The following is a 23,173-nucleotide window of genomic DNA, read 5'->3' as shown; positions in this document are numbered from 1 at the left end:
AAGCAAGTGCAATATTTATTTGGATTGCCAGTGCATGTAAGTTATTCAGGATGAAACCTTCAGCAGTACTTACGAGCTTAGCAGGGTTGCTGTTAAGAGTTAATTTTGTTGTCATGCTTTCTAAGAGAGTTCTGCAAGAGCATTTGATAGACTATGATTGATGCTTTAGAACTTCAGAGAGGCAGTATTATTAATGTGGTGATTGACGTAAGCTTACTCTAGTGAGAGTATTATAATAGCCGAAAATCTATCATCTTGATTATTATTACTGCAGAATGCCATGGAAATGGGTAGTCAGCTATACATCTATTTCTAACTTGCATTGAGAGCCAGATGCCTCGCTGGAGTCTAGTCAAATATGAATCTTATTTTATTTGGCGGTCCGTAAGAAACACTTCGATTGTTGAATGGGAAAGACCTAGTGTTTCTGAAGGTGATTTGATTCATATGAATTTTGGTAATTTTTTTCACGCAGCGCCCTTATTCAGAGCCAAGTCCACTGCAAACTTCCTTACCTTGCTGCCAGTAAAATTGGAAACTAAACGTCTAAGTAGTAACTAAGCTTTGGTGTAAAGCAGCTCAACTGCAATGATAGCTGACCTCTCTTTAGCAGTATCAGAATGTTAAAATACTCACCTTTGCCATAGAGTCATACTCTTAAAAGGAAACGTGTGTGATATTGCTGCCAAATATTAGAGTTGCCTTGGGCTTTTACCAAGGAGTAGGTCATGCGAAGTTTCAGTGAGTCGAGTGAAAAATTGACTTTACTGCAAAGTGTTCTTTTTCGAGTTGCAGGTAAAGAGCAGAGAGTCCAGTGTTTCGAATCTTACGGACCCTTGTCAGGGATTGCAAAAGCCAAGTGGACTTTGTGCTGAAAGTTCGCTCATAGCTACCAAATCCTTAACTGTTAAGTGTCAGTCTCCAGGCTCTCCTCTCATATACCAGAGCTAGGTTTTTTTCTGGTTCCTTCCCTGCAAATGTCCAAGTTACTTTTCAGTGACACTTTATTTCTGTATTCCATTTTAGTTGACGCTTTATGCTATGAAAAGATGTGTGCAAAAAACTTCTGCAACTTTAAAGTCTAATTTGATCTAAACAGGTTAATATTGAATGTAGCAGTTAACTGAGCAGAAGACAAATACCTTTGTGCACTGCCTGGGATTTTTTTTTCACTTTATTTGAAAAATGGAGGAAGTTGCCATTTCCTGTAGTGACTTTATGAGCCTATTGACCTTTCTTGATTTCATATATTAGGCAGATCCCAGTTTGCTGTCGTCTGGTTTAGGGCAAACTATAAATTTAGTAACTTCTGTTGTCAGTTCTGTTAATATGAGTGCCAACTGTTGCTGTTGTCCTGTAGTACTCTCCTCTGCATCTTGAGAAATGCACTGATTGGGCAAGTGGAGCATTACAGTTAGAGTACCTTTGGAAATATGATTCAGTATATCCTCTGTTATCAGAGGAGACGGAAAAGCACTTCTGTAAGAAAGTATCAATGGACTGCAGCTGAAATGAACGAAGCACAAGATAAAGCAAAGCAAATCTGTCACAATTTCTCAGCAGATAAAAATGATTTGGGGACTCTATTGTACATTAAAGTAATGAGTTTACATAATGTTTACCCTCCTCCTTTATCTACTTTTATATATTAGAAAGGACCTGCAGTGATATTTTGCCGCGTCACTCTGAAGTTGGAAAGAGATGAGGCTTTCCAAATTTAACAGATGCAGAGAAGCAAAGTTTTCATGCCTGCAAATGTGTCATGACAGTAGCCGCTTATTAACAACTAAAGATGTTCCATGTGAGCTGGAGACCCAGTTCCTAAAATGCTGTAATATTTTTAATGGGGACTAATGGAAACACACTATGTATTTACTACAGTACGTAGTTGGTAATTCCATTTTTTTCATCCCTGCTGAAGTTAAGAATGTTGTTTTCCTTACCTTGTACAAATATGAGTGCCTGTCATTTGACTTACATTGTTTTAATTTCTGTTCTTAGTGTCTGAGCAAAAAGCTCAGGGAAATTAATAATGCTGTGCTTGCAGTAAATAATAGCCTTTAAAACTGTACAGAAAAAAAGAAATACTGTTTAAGGCAAGCTTGCATTGCATGCCAGAACCAATTCCTTGGCGCTTTGGAGTGCGCTGGTAAACGGAGGGGAATAAGGGAGTGTGTGCGGTGGGAAATACTGCTGAATATGTTTTCCAAAGTAATTTCCCCCTTTTGAAATGCAAGATATGAATTTACTGCAAATCTATTAGATTGCTGTTAAGAACATTTAAAAAAAAAGATTTCAATAAAAAGGTGTGCTCTGTGTGTGTTTTCCCTGTTGAATCCCTCAAAGGAAAGATTACCTCTGCAAGTTGTACTGAAGAAAAATAAGAGAATAAGAAGGTTAAAGGAAAGAAAACTGGAAATGTGTGCCAGGGAGGGGGATGAAATACATTGTAAAACAGAAGGGGGTGATTTTACTGAGAATACTGTTTTGTTGGAGAAAAAATTCTCACAAATGTTGTAGGTATGGTAAACAAAAGGATTTAGTAGGGTAAAAATGAAAAACCGAGGACAAATTGGAGTGAATGTAAATAAAAAATGTTGAGTGTGACCTTGTAGCAATTCTGAGGGGTTTAATTTTATACATGGGAGATTTAATCTGGTGGAAGCAGCACTGTCCGGATCGTACATCTGTGAGAGGCTTTGCTCTTGTTTCCTCAGTGTTAGAGACTCCTATTACAGTAATCCCAGTGGTCCGGTTAGATACAAAGGCAGTCCTGTTTCCTGGGAATTGTAGCCCTTGTACAGCTGCATTCTCTGAGTAAAGCCATAGTCTGTGTCTGGACAAACGTTTGGGTAAACTCTGCATTTTTGGTCTTCCATGCACTTGCGGCTTTTCACTAACCTTTTGAGAGTTCTGTTTGACACAGGGCAACAAAATTGGTCCTGGTAGCAGACTACCGCCTTTCTCAGCAGTGTAGGAAGGGCATTAGCTTTTGGGTCTGCAGTTTTTAACAAAAAAAAATTTAAAAAAAAAAAAAATCACTTATCGATATGACCACTACTGAATTTGAACATACCAAGTTTGTCAAACAGCAGAACAGAATGGCAGGTAAAGTCCTAAGTAGTTACCTTTAAAGATAACTTAGCTAAAAACCCAAGATATTATTGATCTAACCCTCTTAGATGTTTAGTCATCCAAATAGAGCCATGACAAATGTTTGGGTTATTTATTACAGCTAAAGGCAGACTGATCTAATAGAGGTCATTTTGAACTTTGTGGTACAAGTAGTTGTGTGAGATCTTTCATTTGCATTGTCTTGCAAATGATGCTGTCAAAATGCATGTTATTTCTTAATTATCTGAATGTAGCTTCATTTCAGGGTCACAAAAACATTTCAGGGAGAGCTATAGTGAATGCAGAAGCAACATTTTCTGGATTCAAGTAAAAGCTCATATTTGTTAAAGTGGAGATGTAAGTTTTGACTAATTCTCTGTATTTAAATACAAAATTTGGATGCTCTCTTTTTAACCAAATTGTACATAAAAACTGTCTAAATATAGAGAACACCAGTTATTTATGGAAAATCTATGCCAGCTGTCCTTTCTTTTGCTGCTTCTTTTGTTTTAATACTTAGCAAAATAAAAGCTCATGGAATATAACTACAGAGAAGAGTGTTTATCGTATTTTCTATAATGGCTTGGCTGTGTCAATGGTAGCTGTGGCTAGCTATCAAGTAACTTGCTAGGAATTTGTAGTGAATGGTGGGAGGTTGCGTTATTAGGGAAGGTAGGAGGTAGAAATACACAACTACTTTGAGTGTTTGAGTAGTTCTAGAGCATGTTTGTGTACTCTGTATCTGCTGTTTTAGTTTTAGAAATATTGGCATGGGGCAGAAATAACATTTTTAAATCTTGCTAAGATAAAAGCTCTGTGTTTAATTATTTACACTTAATTGTTTCATCACAGCTCTTGTGTGCGTTAAAATTGCATAGAATTAAACCCTGTGGATGTTTGTTCGCCATGCTTTGTAATTGTTAGGTGATGTTCTGTACTACTTAAGTCATTATGGATGAGTAAGTCTTCTAGTCTATAAACTTAAGACTTCCTACAATATTTATTCGGGTTAGTCAGAAGGCATAATGTATTAAGGATTTGAATAAGATGCTGCAAATGTGGATGGCACACTATTGCAAACAGATAATACAAACTACTTCTTGCCCCTCTTTCTGTTACAGAGGATGATGGTACATAATTTAATTTACAAATTGTCCAAATTGGAGGCAATTCCTATTTCAATTTTTGTGGGCTGGTGTAATACCACACATTTAAGATAGGCTTCCTTTCCAGCCTAAATGGTCTTTTGCATCTGTTTATCTGAGTTTTGTGAATAGCTTCAGCTAAGCTTTTCTGAGCTCATGAGGAACTCCATACAATGGCAATATATTTACTTTTGCTTCTTGCAAACTGTTGCATCATTTCTTTATGTTGGCATGGCATACCGTATGATGCCATGCTAACATTTCTTGTACTGATTGTTATATAATTTAAGAAGTTTGTGGGGAGATATAGTAACATGATCTTCAGTGCTATCATTAAAGCAGACACTTTGCCAAACATTTGCAGAAATTGGCATTTTAAATAGCCCAGCTCAGAATTTTCTTACACTTTCCATGGCAACAAGTTCATCTGTTATGCAAATGTCACGTTAACAGTCTCTGTAAATGCATTGCTCTATTTCTTTTCTGCAAAATGGATATTTAGTGCTTGGTACAAACATATTTTAATACACGTATACAGTTAGGTGTATGTGCATCTGTCTTTAGGTGTATTGAAATACCTTCCCAAGGCAAGACTTTATTGCAACGTTTATAATCTGGTTGGAAAATGCAGTGATTAAAATGCTACTGTTTGTACATGAAGTAATGGTTAATGTGTAGCAATATGTTTATACAACAGGCAGTTTGGTATTAATAGAATTACTGTAGAGTTTGTCTTCCATGCTTATTCTGTTCCTCTTTCTCCTGCTTCTACCATGTAAGCTTGAAAGTGTCTTTAAGGAAGAGGAGATACAAATTCTGCTGGAAAAATTACAGAAGAACCTTTGCTCACTGCATTTGCTTTTATTCTTGACATCAAGCAGCCGTTTATCTCTGCTGCTGCTGTTTGTGGTCTTCAAACAGCCATAGTAGTACTGGTCATTGAGTTTTGAGGGAAAATACGTTATCTGAAACAACGGGGCATGCAGTTTCTCTTCAGAGACCTTGCTTCTATAACTTCTGCTTTTGAAAGATTCCTCCTGGAGACCTTCGGTGTCACTTGACACACGTGAACCTGTTGCCGGACTGACTGTGTGCATGTACTACTTCTGCCTCTCCTACCAGCCTGTGATGAAAGGATTCGGAGAGCTGAACCAAGACAAGGGTGGTCAGCCCCTGGCGTTTCAGTTATGTGGGGACTGCAAGCAGTTGAAGTGCAGTGCCCTGCCGAGGCTTTGTCGTAAGAACAGTGGCGTGGTTGTGCTAAGCGTGAGACCTGACGGATAACACGAGTATCCGGCTGTGGGAGGAAGCAATCCAGCAGACAACGGTGAGGCCATCCCCTTTTTTGCAGTACAGGGATAGGACTTTGACTGTAGATAATTTCCAAGATTTTTTCCCAGTTTTTTGCAAAGAATATAGCTATATGTCTTATCCCTCTCCACCTTTAAAATTATTTGGAACATTAGGTTTGGGCAGATTGACAATACAGAACTAAGATCTTCTGCAGCTCTAAATTGTTCTCAGGAGCCAGAAGTTAAAATTACGTTGTGATAATTTTTGTACACTGCGAAACAGCTCATGTCAATTTTAGGGCTTCAGTTGCTTAACAGTAGCTAACATTATGCCTGTGTAAACTAGTTGTATCTGGCATGGCAAGAAAAATGCCCTGCCAGTTATTTATAATAATGATGGATTGAGGAAAATGGCAATAAAGACATTTAAATGTTGTCTTTTTTTGCATGTTTTCATACATACTTGACAGCATTGTTGAAATAGGCCTCTTAATGATACTGTGTATGTAGCTGTTCAGATTTAATTGACGTCCCCTTTAATTAAATGTTTGTTTCAAAAATTGAGCTGTGCCTTGTATGGCTTGTATTTCACCCTTAGAATTACTGGGATATGAATAAAAATGTGCTGCTTTTGCATCCTTTTTACATCTTTTAAAATCAGTTTTCGAAAGATTGAGTCTTGAAAACGGAAAAGTCGGTTAATGTTGTCGTAGTCTGTATTTTTGAATCAGAGATAGGTACCTTCCTACCTAGGAGACGAATTTTGTCAGAGGGTGTTAGAAAGGGGTTTATGTGTGCCTGCACACCACCAAGTGGGGTCTATCTATAGTCGAACTGGAAAATACTCCTAGTATAGCATATCTTACACTAACAATAAAATAAAAACAAAAGGGTTTTTCTGGCTTAACTCATACCAATTCAGTACAAAATCTACCACCAAAGCTGTTCTGTGGTAGCATTTGAATATCTGAGTCTTGGGAGACATCCTCTTGGGTTCTGCCGTTGTTTTTCTTGCCAGTACAAGAGCATTTTCCCCCCCAAAGCATTTGGTAGGCAGTGGTTTCATGTTTTGTTTTAAGTTGGAAGCTTTTGAGTTCAAAAGACGTTCCCTCCCCAGGTAATAATGTAAGTGTGTGTTCAGAAGTACACTTCAGAGTTTTTCAGCTAAGCTTGCTCTAATCATGTTTCAAAGCAATGTTTTCAATACAAGTAGTTAAAAGCATCTTTGGTATATTGTTGTATTAACAGTAATGTTATGTAAGAAATATTGGAAGTTGATGTCGTAATATTTAAGTAACTTTATTTCAATAAAGCAGAATTGTTGAGGTTTTCTTTCAAGGTTGTCATCTTTCCTATTCCTACCCTAATATTTACTAGCTTTGTGACTTATCTCTGTTATTTTTACTCTTGCTTCCTCTTTCTCCAATAATTTGCAGTGTGACATTTTGAACAATGTAGGGGAATAATCTCACCTATCCTAGATCACTTAAAACTTTGTACGGCAATTTAAAAATGGTTTAATTACTATAGGCTATGAGATGGTGGATGCTGCGAGTCAAATATTCTTTGACACAGGAATATGATGGAGGTGTAAGTCTGCAGTGCTTGCAATGAAGCCCCTCTTCGAAAATGAAAGAATAACTATGCAATGAACCTGTAGTATATGCTTTGAAATGTGGCTGTTTGCTTGATCTTTAAATAAAATATTTGCGGAACCTCATGGGTTTGAGGTCATGTTTTAAGCAAATTTCTGTAATCCCATGATTATACAAATAATCCTCCTATATATGTATGTGTGTGGGTGTGTGTATATATATAAGGCATGTCATACCTACCAGCTTTCCCTAAATGTTAGGAGCTCTTAGCTGTTCTCAGGGACTGTAAGCAGCTCTTAGGTGCAGGTATGTTGCCATTTGTTTAACCAAGTGGTTTATGATTTGGCTTTGCTGTCTGAGCAGGAGCTGGTAGATAATAATGAAAGGTTTTGTAAACAAGATTTCACTGTGTAATGAACCATGGCTAATGGTAGAATAAAAAAAATAAAAAAGCAGAATGAAGATGCTTACATGCTAACCAAGAAAAATGTGTTAAAAGAACAGCCTTAGTAGTCACATCTTCATAATGGGCATTTTGAATTTGATACCTTTATCTTTTTTGATGCTTAGTTACTTTACTGTTTAATCAATTCCTTTTATTAAATATGTAAGATCTTTAACATTTATATGCTGTGACAGTCACAGTTGGACAAGTTTCGGAGAAGTCACTGCAATGCATTTCTGCATTTTTTCTGCTTTTCCAGCTAACACAACTTGTATTTAATTTTTTGGAGCAATTTATTTATGCTGTTATTTTGGATGTTACTTTTTTGTGTGCAAAAGGCATTTGTTTTTTCTAGCCTGTCTTCCAGAGCAAACAACTAGTCAGATTTTTACAGATACCTGAAGGTTTAAGGAATTTACTTTGAAAAGCATGACATCTACCAGTATTTTGGAGACAGGAACAGAGGAATTCTGGTGCACAGCAAACTGTTTCTTAAATAAAAAACCAAGTTGCATCAGTATTTTAGAAGTTGTTGGTCGGAGTAATGTGGAAATGGTCATGCAGTTGTCTTCTGAATTTTCTGTAAGGATTTTTTAGCTTGTTTATACACTTCTTGTAAGTGATAAAAACAATGTTTGAGGTCGGATGTGAGTGTCCTTTATGATTTTAACTAGGAACATGTTTGGTGCTGCACTTAAAGGTTATTAAAGGTAATAGCATCTTGTACAATTGAGCAGTATTTATAGAATTCAGCTCCAAGTGTATGGAAAGACTGTTTAACTTCTTCCGTCCTGGCACCTAAGCATGCTTATCCCATCCCACCAAAAATAACTCTGTTGTTTTACAGTTCCATCAGTATTTCGATTAACAGCAAAAACACGAGCACAGATAACTGTAGGTTGTTTTGAGATGTCTTGTTTTGATTGATATAATGAAATATGGGCAAATAAATATTATTTCTCTTTTTAAAACTCTTACTCTGTTGTCATCTGAAGTCCTCTAAAATAAGTGGGACCACAGCATAAGTATCAGCTGATTTTCTGGACGTCGGCAGTGGCATGAGCTCTCCTGTGCCTACTGCAATGTTTGTGCTAAATGTTAAACAGGTATTGTAAAGGTGTAAAGGCAGATAATGCTCGTGCTGGCCTGTCTACAACATAAGTGAAGGAAAGGGGAGAAAAAGGAGCCATATTTAAAAATTAACTTGCAAGACAAATTGATGCCTTCCTCTTTTGATCTTTGTCGCTATAGACAAGTAGCTACTTTCCATCTGTTTCTTTCATTCATTTTCCTTTGCATCTTTCTTTTGCAATTCTTTTAATGCACATACACATATATTAAGTTCTGCCCTTCATTTATTCTTTTGTCGTTGTTTCCATTTCACTTTCCCTGTGTTTCATTCCTGTATCTTTCTTGTTTAGACCAAGTGGAGGATCCAGCTGGCAGTAGAAGCCATGTAGGACCCTTCAGGAACCTGATGGTAAGTGCACGTGTGTACTTATACTCAGGCTTCCACCAGGTTCTGATTTCTGAGGCATTTCCCCGCTCCTGCAGGCTTCTGTTAGTTCTTGACATCTTCAGCTGTAAGAAAATTAATGGACAGACCTTGGGCTACTTATTGATATTCTTTATATCAGAATAGGAGGTTGCATTTTTCATGGAAAATCTGCAGGAAGAGAATGGTGCAAATCTTTCAGGTTTACACAGATTTTTTTAAAAAGCACTTTTAGAACTCATGGAGGAAAGTCTATCAAAAGTTATTCAATATATTCAGAAGTTCCTGAACTCTAGATACATGAAAGCTGGGAGAGCATACCAGTGAAGTATCACTTTATTCTTAAATTCTCTTCCTGGGCATCTGCTATCGAAGGTTCAGGGCCATGAAATGGATGCATCTGGGACAGTCATTGCCATGCTTGAGTGGAGTGGATTCTTTTAACTTTTACAAAGAAAGCTGCAACCTAGAAAATGAACAAACTAAAGCTGGTAAAAGGAAAACACAAAAAATCAGTTTGTATCTCTAGTTGATACGTGCCAGAAATTGATCTGATGCATCTAAAATGACGTATGTATGTGAGCAATTTTGCTCGCTAGTCTGAGTGAGGGCAAGTAGGTGCTGGATGAATCTTCTCTTCAAATGTGTTTATGCTTAAAGGCCAAGAACTTGAAACATTTCGAGCTGTATCAGTAAGCAGGTTGCATTTTTTTTAAGGAGTGTGGCAAGAGAACTTGGAAATGATCTTCTTTCCATCAGGAGCATAAGGCAATATGTGACTTAGGTACAAATCCTGCTATTCTTGTGACATACCAGATTGTAACTGGATTTGAGATACTATAAATTTTAGATTCTATAAATGGACGACACTTAGGAAGACTTATGCACGCTTTAGCATTTATGAGTGATTTTTGTTGTTGCTTTTACATACTTTCCCCCACACTTTAAAGAGCACAATATATTACTAATCTTGTTATAAGAAAGAATTAATTTGGTCTTGGTTTGAAGGCTTTTACAGTAACCTGTCATTATGCTGTGAAATTCAGTGCTGCTGTAGAATTACATGTAGAATTGCCCAGTGACTTCATCCGCAATACCATCATATGCTGCACCATCTAGTAAAATATTGTCTCTAACAATGGCCAAGCTTGGCACAGATGAGAGGGGCCTGTGGACCGCTTGTTTCCTTCTTGTGTCCAGTCTCGCCTGCAGAGGTGAGAGATAAATCTAGAATTTCGTCATTTAAATCAAGATACTGCATGTTTGGCTTCAAAAAATAATAAGCAGTCTGCAAAATGTTGATAGCTCTTAAAGGGTTCTAGCAATTAAATACATTTTTGTTATGTTGCTCCTAAGGTGTATTGTGATGCATGTTTGGTTCTCTTGGAATGTATTGAAACTTTACATCGAGACTTTTTACCTAGAAGTAGAGCTCTGTGTTGATTGTGTTACTGTACATTTCAAGAGGGATTTCAGGTAGCTTGGCAGATACTTCTGGAAACTTGTTTAAAATCCTTCATACTCGGATCTTGGTACTACCGGTTGTAATTACAAACGTTAGAGGTGCTGATAATATAAAATTATGTTCAAGCTGGATGTTCAGTAGCCTGTCAGGTAAAGATGCGCTTAAACTCCTTATGCCTGTGTGAACGCTAAAATATACACTAAAGTTTCTGACAGCTTGCAGGTGTTTGGTATAAAATACAATTTGGTTCATTACGGCAGGTTTAGACACAGGGGTTGTTGCAATATTTGAGGATGTGCAGAGATAATTGCTAGTTCACTTTAGGAAGGGTGCATGAGTGTTTTCCAAAGGTGACAAAAATTCATTCTGAGTGACTATTGTCACTTTCTCAGACAAAAAACTGTTAAATTGGAAAAAAAAAAAAAGGATAATTGCATACATGAAACTGAAACACACTGGAATTTGAGGAGAGCCTGTGAAATCTGAGCTCCTTGAGAGGAAATACAGATAATTATTTAGATAGACTAGAATGTTCAAATGAAAACAAGCATTTCCTTTTAAAGCTGACCTGTCTCTGATCTGTTCTGTTGGAGGGGGTACATACTTGGAAATTTTCAGTTTGAATAGAGGAACGTTTTTTTAAAAGGCATTTCAGTTTCTTGGCTCAAGATGTGAAAAATATTTTTGAGGAAAAAAGGAGGAACTTGTTGACAGGATTGTGAGTTGGAAGAATATGCTTCTAAATAAGAAATGGATTTAGGGCTGTGATGCGCTCTTCTGATTAGAGGGAAGGGTCAGTGCGTTAAAAACTAGCATTTAGTGTGTTAGGGGGAGCAAAGGAGGAATTTGGATTGCTGCTTCTGGACAGTTGTCGTTCCCCAGAGGTGATGTGTAGAACTGTGAAGTTTCAGAGGAGACTGGTGTCTCAACCACAGTGTTGTACGTAAAATAACCATTCTGTGTGGAGAATATGGTCTTTGCAATTAGTTGAATTGGAAGAGCTTAAAGTTTCGTTTGTTATTACACAGTCCCTATCATAATTTCTATCTATTATAGGACTGAATCTTTAAGATTAATGGAAAAATGAGCTGTATAACTTTGTAGTGCGTGGGTAAATGATGCTTTTGACGTCTTTACATCTTGTGTCACTGATTAGGTCTTCACGTAGTGCCCTAATCTTCATTGTGTTCATCATCCTGTGTAACTAATGCATGCTTCTTAATTTTGCTAACAGAAAGCGTTAGCAAACTTGCTTGTGTCAGTGGACATGATGAAATACCTTTATATTTTACTGTTACTCAGTTCCGTCTAATTTGGTTTTACTGTCTTTGCCTTGTTGGTCAAGATCATGCTGCTTTTAGTCTTCTCATAATGTTATTGCTTCATTGCTTTTATTGTAGCTCTCTTCAAGTCATTATTCAGAATGCTCACACAAGTAGAGAAGCCTCTATGGGTTTCTGCTTCATAAGGTCTCCTAATTAACATTAAGGAGTAATAGTATATGAAGAAAATTTGTATTTTCCATATACTTGTATGAGATACAGTAATAGCCGTATGAAGGTATTGGGTAACTGTATGATGTTAATTCTGGACAGCACATTTCTGTTACAGTCTGTTCTTGCTTTGAAAGTGAATAAAGTATTTTGGAGTTTTAGGTTTTTAGAAACTCATCGTTACATTTCCTTTTAATTTCTTCTGGTCTCAAGAGACTTACTGCTTTATCTAAATGCTGTCCTTTTAACTGATCTGTCATTTGTATCCCTCAGAAAAATAGGGTTTCTACAGGAGTGTGTTATATACCAAAGCTGGGTGTTTTAATTCTGCCGCTCAAATACGAAAAATAAAAATTGTTGAACATGAGTAATAAATGTTGGGTTTTTTCTCCCCAGGAAAGAAAAAGACTCAGGAAGGTAAAAACAAGGGAAAGAAGACAGCGGATACAAAACAGAAAAAGGCTGATTTGGATTCTACTTCTGCAGATATGAGGGATTCTAAAGAGGGTGAGTTCTCAAGTACCTTTTTTTTTTTTTCCCTTCTGACTATCCTTTTGAATCATAGGACACTTTTTGTCATGTTTAGTATGGTAACAAGTTGTGTTATTGTAGCAAAAAGTGAACAAGTTTATATTGTTTACCCAGACTTTTTTTTATTAGTAAGGAACTTGGATATCAGAAGTATGTCATTAAACACGCAACTCTGACAACGAGAAAAACTAATGCACCGTACAATTCAGACATAAATCCAAACTCCTTAGAAAAGCAGAGCAAAGTCCTTATTCTAAAATAATGTCTTTGGAGCTTAGTTATACAGTCATTATTTATTGCTATTTAACAGAAGTCTCTGTCAAGGGGGGAAAAAAAAATACAGTATTAATGCACTGACTCACTAAGCATGCTGTTTGTCCTAAAGATTATCCGCAAAGGTTGTTTATAAATTGGCTTGGCTTTTTTCACATGGTATGCATGTAAAAATGCCTGAAAGATATTTTGAATGTATAGGGCTTTTTGTCTATTGTACAAGAATGTAGAACTTGCCACTGCTGTGTAACCAATAATGTTTAAAGCTCTGTATAGGTACTGATTTCTGTCAAGCTTCTCTTCTTGAACTTCTTTTGACCTATAACTCTTCCATTCCTTCATTGTGTTGTCCCTTCTGCTTGCACAACACGTGCACCACTGTTCCTGGTGTCTTATGCCCCAGCTAGGGAACGGAGAGGACCTTCTTGCTCTATACATGTAACCACCTATGCAACATTGAGTGGCTAGGCAATGACGTTATTTCTTCAGCAGTGGATATAACTGACAGCAGATAGGTCAAACTAGCATGCAGAGATGTGAATAAAGAATCTGCTGACACCAATAAATGAGATGCATGCAAGCTGTGATTCAGAAGTCTAGGAAATAGCCATTCCAGCAATGGCTAATAGAAAATCTGATATGAAGAATGGAAAGGACTATGCCAGATACAAGGTACACTTTGCTATGCATTACAGTACAAATTCATATTGGTTTATTGTTAATAATTTGGAGAAAATGGTCAAAATGCAAAATTTGCCCGACAAGCTTCCTATATACTTTGTGTGTGTGTATATATCTCTCAATACTTTCCTGTCACTTATTTGCTGTAAGAAAAGTCAGTGAAAGTTGTTTTTTTTTTTTTGAGATTTCTTGAAATGTTCTGAAATCTGCCTTGAAATCTTCCGGTACTCTTCAGGCTGTTATGGGTTTCTTGGCCTCAATGTTCAATTCAGAGGTTCTCAGTTAAGTACAGGCCTACGTTAGCCGAAGTTCAGGAAAGGGAATTTTTGAATACAATTTACTCTCAGAACTGAATCGCAACAGTGAGAAGTAGTAGTATTCTGTTGCATGATAAATGTTGGATATGTTGTGTTACAGGAGAAGGTAGAAGAAAGACGTAGCATACTTTGAAGTGTTTGGTAAAAATGACTCATGCTTTTCTTTTCATACTTTGTTTATCAGGTCATAAAGAGGAAGATGAAACGCCTTCTGTTTCTGCTGTACTGTCCCTGGAACAAACAGCAGTGATTCAGGAAATGGTAAATCAAGATGTACTTCCAAAGCTGATGATCCCCAGTCCTACCAATGAACCGCAAATGGTGACTGAAGACAAACAAGGAGAAGCAATAAACTGTGCATCAGACGATTTAGATGATGATGAAGAGGAGGAGGATGAAGAAGAGGAAGATGAAGAGGAGATGGAAGATACCAATATGCCTAAAGAACATGCTGAAATGCCTTTGATATGTGAAGAAAAGTTAGACTCTATGGAAGAGCAAAAGAGCACATCAGAAGAATCTCCAGAAAGCTCTCCAAAGAAAAAACTTGTTGTGAAAATTCCGAAAGCGAGAGGTGAATCAAATGGTGATGTTCAGGAAACATTCATGTTTCCCTGTCAGCATTGTGAGAGGAAGTTTACAACAAAGCAAGGACTTGAACGCCACATGCACATCCATATATCTACTGTTAACCATGCTTTCAAGTGTCGATATTGTGGGAAAGCCTTTGGTACTCAAATTAACAGGCGAAGACATGAGCGACGCCATGAGGCAGGGCCAAAAAGGAAACCGTTCTTAACACTAACGTCATCACAACACTTGGATAATGTTGCTGATAACCAAGTAATTGTGGATGATAGTCTTAAAGATGACCTGAATGTTTCCGGTCTTGTGCAAGACTCTGTTGTCTTGGATTCTGAGAAAGTTTCCCAAGAAATGTCAAACTCCGCTTTTGCTGAGGAAAATAAGGAGCCCAAAGAATTGCATCCATGCAAATACTGCAAAAAGGTTTTTGGAACTCACACCAACATGCGGAGGCATCAGCGTAGGGTTCATGAGCGTCATCTTATTCCCAAAGGTGTCAGAAGAAAAGGATTCTTTACCGAAGAGCCACCGCTTCAGACAGAGCAGGCCCCACCAGTCCAGAGTGTATATATAGCAAGTACAGAAATAGAAGAGGAAGGTGAAGTAGATGATGTCTATATTATGGATATTTCCAGCAATATCTCTGAAAATTTAAATTATTATATTGATGGTAAAATTCAGTCCAACAGCAGCACTAGCAATTGTGACGTGATTCAGATGGAGTCCAACTCTGCAGACCTCTATGGACTAAATTGTATAATCAGTCCGGTCACAGTGGAAATCTCCCCAAATTTAAAGGTTACACAAACACATGTGAGTGAACTTCCCAAGGAACCCTCTAGCAGTGGGAGCAATGAATCCAAAAAGAGGAGAACTGCCAGCCCTCCTCTTGTACCAAAAATAAAAACTGAAATAGACCCAGAACCTATAACTCCAACTAGTTCTTTAAATCTTCCTCTTAGCATTTCAACAGAAAGCTTACCTTTTCATAAAGAAAAAGGTGTTTATTTGTCATCAAAATTAAAACAGCTTCTTCAGACACAGGACAATAAGAAGATAACTCCGCCAAGTGAAATCCCTAAACTAGGACCTTCTGTTACATCATCGCCTATTTTGCCTCCGGTATCCAGTAGATTTAAAAGAAGGACCAGCTCGCCTCCCAGTTCTCCACAGCACAGTCCAGTACTTCGAGACTTTGTCAAATCAGGTGAGGGAAAAACTGTGTGGAATGATAATACTCGGAGTTCAAAAATGCCAAAGTTAGAAAGCCACGGCAACTCACCTGCTTGGAGCTCGACTGGAAGGGAGGAAAAAGAGGCTTTGAGCCCTCTTTGCTTTGAAGACTATAAAATATCAAAAGACTGGACAGCAGCTCCGACTTTTGGCAACGTGTGCAACCAGCAGCCACTGGATTTATCTAGTGGTGTGAAACAAAGGTCTGATGTCAAAAATAAGAATCAGGTTCCCTGGGAATCTGTTTTAGATTTAAGTGTGCATAAGAAGCCTTGCAGTGATGCTGAAATTAGGGAATATAAAGAAAATTCCGCACAGCCAACCTGTAGTGGTGTTAAAAAGAAGAAACCAACCACTTGCATGTTACAGAAGGTTCTGCTGAATGAGTACAATGGAACGGATGCAGCCACAGACAGCACGCTCGGTGTAAACAGGAGCGCGAGCCCAAGCAAATCCTTGGAGCCTGAGGCAGAACCTGACATGGATCCCAGTCTCTCTGCATCGTCTTCTGTTGACACTCAGCCCCTTAGTTCCTCTGTTTCCCCTGTGCCACAGGCTTCTGCTGTACCTTCCATGTGCCAGCTGCCTCCTTTGTTAACACCAACCAATCCTCCTTCCCCACCGCCCTGCCCGCCTGTGTTAACAGTTGCTACATCCCCTCCTCCCCTCCTTCCAACAATGCCGTTATCAATTCCAGATGTCTCTGCCAGTGCCACTAACACTTCTTCTTGCCCATCGCCGCTTTCTAACACTACTACCCAGTCCCCACTACCAGTTCTTTCACCTACGGTTTCTCCTTCTCCGTCTCCTGTTCCTTCTGTTGAACCTCTTATTTCTGCTGCTTCACCTGGTCCTCCTACACTCTCTTCCTCGTCTTCCTCCTCCTCTTCCTCCTCTTTCTCCTCCTCTTCATCTTCATCATCTCCATCTCCACCTCCTCTTTCTGTAGTTTCTTCTGTTGTTTCCTCTGCTGATAATCTTGAAAACACTCTCCCAATAATAAAACAGGAAGAAGCTGAAAATGAACAACAGAAAGCAAGAGAGGATCCTCATACTTCAAGTGAATCGGGAGTAGTGCAGGAAACATTCAGTAAAAGCTTTGTGTGCAATGTCTGTGAATCACCTTTTCTTTCTATTAAAGACCTAACGAAGCATTTATCCATTCATGCTGAAGAATGGCCCTTCAAATGTGAATTCTGTGTACAGCTTTTTAGGGATAAAACAGACTTGTCAGAACATCGCTTTCTGCTTCATGGAGTAGGAAATATCTTTGTTTGCTCGGTCTGTAAAAAGGAATTTGCTTTTTTGTGCAATTTGCAACAGCATCAGCGGGATCTCCATCCAGACAAAGAGTGCACACATCATGAGTTTGAAAGTGGGACTTTGAGACCCCAGAATTTTACTGACCCCAGTAAGGCGAACGTGGAACACATGCAGAGCCTGCCAGAAGATTGTTTGGAGCCTTCTAAAGAGGAGGAAGATGAAGATCTAAATGATTCCTCCGAAGAGCTTTATACTACTATAAAAATAATGGCATCAGGAGTAAAATCTAAAGATCCAGATGTTCGTATGGGCCTCAATCAACACTACCCGAGCTTTAAACCACCTCCATTTCAGTATCACCATCGTAATCCTATGGGTATTGGAGTCACTGCAACAAACTTCACTACCCACAATATTCCACAGACTTTTACTACTGCCATTCGTTGCACAAAATGTGGGAAAAGTGTTGATAACATGCCTGAGCTACACAAACATATATTGGCCTGTGCGTCTGCCAGTGATAAAAAGAGATACACACCTAAAAAAAATCCAGTACCACTGAAACAGACAGTGCAGCCTAAGAATGGCATGGTTGTTATAGCTGGCCCTGGAAAGAATGCCTTCAGACGAATGGGTCAGCCTAAAAGACTTAATTTCAATGTTGAGATTAGCAAAATGTCCTCAAATAAACTAAAAATAAGTGCATTGAAAAAGAAAAACCAGCTTGTCCAGAAAGCTATCTTGCAAAAAAAGAAATCTGCCCAGCAGAAGGCAGAACTGAAAAATAATCCATCCGAGTCAGACTCTCACATCTGTCCGTACTGTAATAGAGAGTTTACTTACATTGGAAGTTTGAATAAACATGCGTCATATAGCTGTCCCAAAAAACCCATCTCTCCCTCCTCCAAAAAGAATTCTTCAAAAAAAAGTGCAAGTTCTTCTTCACCCGCAAGCAGCGAAAAGGGCAACAACCAGCGTAGGCGAACGGCAGATGCAGAAATCAAAATGCAAAGCATGCAGCCTCACTTGGGCAAGACAAGAGCACGAACCTCAGGACCGGCACAAATCCAACTTCCCTCTGCATCCTTCAAATCAAAACAAAATGTTAAATTTGTATCTTCCATTCGATCTAAAAAGCCAAATTCATCTTCATCGTTGAGGAACTCTAGTCCTGTAAGAGTGTCCAAAATGTCCCACGTTGATGGGAAAAAAACTAAGGTGGTCGCTAAGAACAATTCCTCTGGAATCTCAAGCAAAGCGTCCCGGAAATTGCACGTCAGAATACAAAGGAATAATAAAGCTGTTTTGCCAAGTAAGTCTGCTGTGGCAAGTAAGAAAAAGGCAGACAGATTCACTGTAAAATCTAGAGAGAGGATTGGAGGACCTATTACACGAAGCCTGCAGCAGGCGGCAAATGCAGAGGCAGCAGAAAACAAAAGAGATGAAAGCAGTACAAAGCAAGAACTAAAAGATTTCAGGTAAGCATTTAATTTGAAGTTGAAACAACACAGGAATACGTTGCTTGCTGTTTTGCCAATTTTTTTGGTCTTTTTTTGAGTTTCTCATACTTAAATAAAAAAAAAAGGTTGCATTTCCTAAAACGCGGTTAAGTAGCTCAGTCATGCTGAGGTATGATGTACATACTTGATGCATTTTGTCATGTTGTCATGAAATAATACATAGTTTGTATAGAGAATGTCTTTAATTATAAACTGAATTGAAAACTCTGGGGGGAAAAAATGTCAGTGCCTGAGTGCGAATAAACTTCACATCATTAAACTTAATGTTATTGGAGACAACGACCTTGTATTTGATATCTAACGTGTATGGTGGCCCAAAATCGTTCTCGGTTTAGTTTATGGCGGTTCGCTAAGCTAAAAATCATGACTGCATTTTTTACTCACTAAAATAACTTGCATTGGTTTTTAATAAAAAGCATTCTCTGCATACACCCCCCCGTGACCAAATACCAAAAATGGATGTGCATACTAATTGAGTCAGATCATTAAATACTTAATATAAGGGAAATAGATGTGTAAAAGATACATGAACATGTAAATTTGTTAGAAGTATCATGCTCTTATGTTTCAGTATAAAAAAAGTTTTATAATTGAAGTTCTATTTCTTTTTGAGAAGAAGCGTTTTAATCACAAGAAAGGGTAATACTTCAATAAATAAATAAAATCTTAATCTACGTGCCTGAGTCCCGACTTACGTCTTCCTGTAGTCTCTCAGATCAATAGGATATTTTGCAAAGTGTTTATAACTTTTATTAGCGTGCTCTTGCCCTGTTACTCTTGGAAACAGGTATCTGATTTGCCCAGTAACTTTCACAAAGCTCGCTGGTAATTAAGAGTTCTTTTTGGTTTTGGTAATTGCAGTGCATGGCTGTGATTAACACCAGATTTATGGCTGAAAGCAGTATTTTTTTTTTTTTTTATCGAAGTAATTGATAGTGGAGGAGGGGGAGGAACTGGCAGCCTCCTTCAGAACAAGTGTCCCCTAGCTGAATTTGTCAAGAAGTATCAAAATCCAAACTGTTTGCAGCTTGTGTGTCTTACTGTGAAGACCTCCTAGGTGAAAATTTTGAGGAAATACTTTGTAAACAGAACTGTTTCAAAGTGTTGGAGGGGAATTTGACTTAAAATAGTCAATATCCAAATTAGGACGTGTTGAAGGAGAAAAATGTTACTGGAATTTGGAGACTAATGGTGTAAAAAATGCCTTTAAGGATCAAGGACTGTCTACCAGGCCTGTTCTTTTGTGACATAAACATCTTCGTGTGACTTAATTCTCATCAGCTGCTTAGTGTTATGTGTGAAACTATATTTTACATGATGCCAGAACAGACCAGTAGAATTTGAAGCCAGAATGACACATCTTTCCATCTGAATTAATAATTTGACCTTATGCAAAATAACCGAGTACTTGGAAATCTGTGCATATGGAAATTGATTACTAGTATTTGGGGTAAATAACAGTTTACCTAGGGGTAAGATTTCCTTGACTTTCTCAAATACTGTTAGTTTACTTTGGCAGCTTGCAGTCTTTACTGGTTTAATGAATAGTTATGCTAGAAGAATTCTTGCTTTTTGTTTCTGAAATGTTCATAGATCTAGATTGTCTAGTCAGCTTTTTTATATCAAGTACATAGTATGAAGAATTTTTTTACCTTCATACGCTAATGTCAGCACAGGCTAACTTCGATTCTACTCTGTAGGCACTGTTGGTTTTGGGGTTTTTGTGTTTTGTTTTTTTCTCCCCAGGAAATCTCAATTCTTAATATTTTTTCAAGGCTTGCTTCATGTAATACTTGTCTCCAAATTTGTTTTTCACCTTTCAGTTTTTCTGTGTAAACATACTCCGTTCACAAATAGTTTGTTTTGTCATTTATCTTCAGTTTTTGTTTTTTATTTTCTAGGAATCTTCTGTAAAAACAAACCAAACAAAAAAAATCCCTTAATGACATGGTAGAGCTGTTGCATGCTCAACTTTAGGATAAGCACTACGACAATGGATGTGAAATCCACCAAGCTTGCGAAACCAGCTGAAGCTGACTCACAATCATAATATTGCCTGCAGGCTTCTTGCTAATATTCAGTGTCAGGCACAGATTTTCTTATTTTGTGCCTCACACACATGCTGGGCTACAGGATGATTCAGATAAGAGAAGGGTACTATTAAAACAACCCCCCCCCCAGGAAACCATGACAAGAAATAGTGGGATTCACTAAACCAAATCTTTTGCTCTCCTGTTTGATTCGATCCTGGTTTTGTCCGTACCTTCATGGGTGGCGTATGGGCAGTTCAGTTGTATACTTGGCAAAGCAGGTTCCCTAGTTTTGTCAATAATTCAGCGTAGATTCAGGGACAACAAATGTTGCTGCACTCAAAAGTATTTTTATCATGTATTAAGTGTCTCTTAAAGCCTTTTTGTCTAAATGAATCAGTAGAGGCCAACCTAGCACGACAGAATTTCCTTTTCTTCCCACCTTCTCACTTTGAGTCTTTTAGATGGCCAGCATACAATGGGAAAAAGCCTGATTTGGATGTTTTATGGATTTTCCAAATTCCTATTTATACATGCAAATGAAACTTTATATAGCAATGAAATACCGATATCATTTTCTAAGTACCATATATATAATGAATGCAGTGTATCTTTTTATCGATAAGAAGGCTAGACCAGGACTACAGACCTGTATATTTTGAAAGTTAAATATATAATTGCTCTAAAGGTCGTACACCTCTATCTAATAACTTAAGACAATAAATTGGTCTTTGTTCATAACAGCTTTTTATGGAAATACCGTTTGTCGTGTGTTCATATAGCTTTCAAGGTTAATGACAGAATTGATGGAAAGTGACTAGTTTCTTTATACAGCCACCCCTTTTATTTTTTGTTCTTGACTTAAAAAGTAATCTACCTCTTAAAATTTGTAGTTTAATACTTGTTTGGTGAATTTGTGCCACTTTAACTTTCACTTTCACTATCATTCCCATTTTGTTACATTTCTGTTATGGGGACTTTATGTTGAAATATTGTATAAAGCATTTGTAGCAAGTTTAAAAATAAAATATTTAAAATTATTTAAATTGTTTTGGACACTTCAATTGTACTATATGTGATTTTACATTTTACATTAATTTCTTTTTGTTTTCATTTTGGGTTGTTAATCTTGGAGCATGTTCCTGTATTAAACTTTGCTGTTAGTTATATTGTTTCTTCTCTTGGAGAGTGATACAAAGACTATGCCAACATTAAAAATTACAATTTGACATAAAAGTGGGGTTGTCATTGCTTTTGAACACTGTAGCCTTGCTGAAGATACTGTAAATGCAGGTAAGCAACTGAAGAGGGATTTTTTTTCTCCTCCAGCATGCAATGCCTCCTGTAAGTTGCAGATGTATTAAAGAGTTTCCGTGGTGTTGCAAGCACTTAATGACCAACTAGATGGAACTATCATGACACATTTTATATAACTGTAACCAATAAAGTAAACTTTTTAAAAACTTGTGGGAAACTTGCCTTTGTATGGAAACCAGATGTACCAGGAAAAATGAAACAATGTACATCTAGAAGGAATTAAGTGTGCTTGCATCTTTTAGTTGTCTACACCCAGTTCACTGAAACAAATTTATACCAGTTTGACACTTTTGAGTTAGATTTTTATATTTTTTTTAATTGTGGACACAGTTATTAAAATTTAACTTTTAATTAAAACTGCACATACCATTTCAACTTTTTCTGATATCATGATGCTTCATTTTATATGCTTTAAACTTGTGGAATAGTTTAATTTAAAAAAAATACGTGTCAAGAGCGTTGGCTCTGAGGATTTTGAAATGTTGCATTCCACCACCGAGATGTGCATTCTGCCTCCTCCAGTGGACCTGGAAGCATCTGTGTCCGTATTAGTGTGGCAGTTGGGTGGAATAACCTAACATCGTTCACTATTACAGTAGCCCATTTCTTAGCATATTCATTACTAATCCAGTAGTAAGTTAGTATTATATGTAGTTGTCTATTCAAATTAATACTTCTGTTTGAGTAAAATTCTTTGGTAAGGACACCCTGTGTATTTTCCCGTGTGATATGTCATTTCCCGAATGTGTTTCCTTTCCATAATTTTTCCCTGAATTTTAACTGATAGGGAAAATCTGGTACAATCATGCAGGAGTACTAACACTGTTCACTGAGTGTTTTTGCAGGCACATTGCACTGTGATAATATACGCTGCAGTTTGATAGTTGCACCATGATTAAAGAGGTGAATTCTTAGTCTAGCTTACAGCAGCAATTATATCAATTAGGTGGTAGCACAGCCGCACTGAAGGTTTTTAGTATTGATTAGGTTTTATTATATTTATCTTATGCAAAACAAAACGTTTTCATTGCCCATAGTTGCTTTTGGCTATTTTATAAGAATTAGGAAACATGAAAAAAAGGTAAAAACTCTCCTGTAGCTTTGAAGTCACTGAGGGTGGGACACAAACTTAACTAGTCGTTTCGCATCTTCTGTTACAACTGAACCATCAGTTAGCGTTTGGTCTTACTGCAGTCTCAGAATCTTGATTGCCTTGTAAGGATTTATTAGACATGTCTAGCATTGAACTGATCGTAAGTAAACCAGCTTTCTCCTCGTTCCTTAATATTACGGCAGACATCCTGTTGCCATTTACTGTTTCTCTGCTGTGATATTAAATCCTGTTGTGTCCCAAGGATGTTGCCACCCTGAGATGGTTC

General features: G+C 37.6%; 1 protein-coding gene across 9 annotated transcripts in view; it reads left to right on the top strand.

Moving 5' to 3' along the window:
* PRDM2 (PR/SET domain 2) overlaps nucleotides 1-23,173 on the top strand; it is a 72,845-nt gene that overhangs the window by 36,261 nt on the left and 13,411 nt on the right. For 7 of the 9 annotated variants that reach the window (XM_054849715.1, XM_054849714.1, XM_054849719.1 and 4 more), the window contains 2 exons: nucleotides 12,441-12,551; nucleotides 14,031-18,405. In XM_054849715.1, coding sequence (XP_054705690.1) covers nucleotides 12,441-12,551; nucleotides 14,031-18,405 — 4,486 coding nt within the window. Of the gene's footprint in view, nucleotides 1-9,012; nucleotides 9,072-12,440; nucleotides 12,552-14,030; nucleotides 18,406-20,348; nucleotides 21,518-23,173 lie in introns of those variants that run through there. The other 2 variants (XM_054849722.1, XM_054849717.1) reach the window with 2 other exon arrangements.

Source organism: Grus americana, chromosome 21 (genome assembly GCF_028858705.1).
Source record: "Grus americana isolate bGruAme1 chromosome 21, bGruAme1.mat, whole genome shotgun sequence".
Taxonomy (NCBI): Eukaryota; Metazoa; Chordata; class Aves; order Gruiformes; family Gruidae; genus Grus; species Grus americana.
The sequence above is the reverse complement of the archived record's forward strand: the minus strand, read 5'-3'. Positions and strand labels throughout refer to the sequence as shown.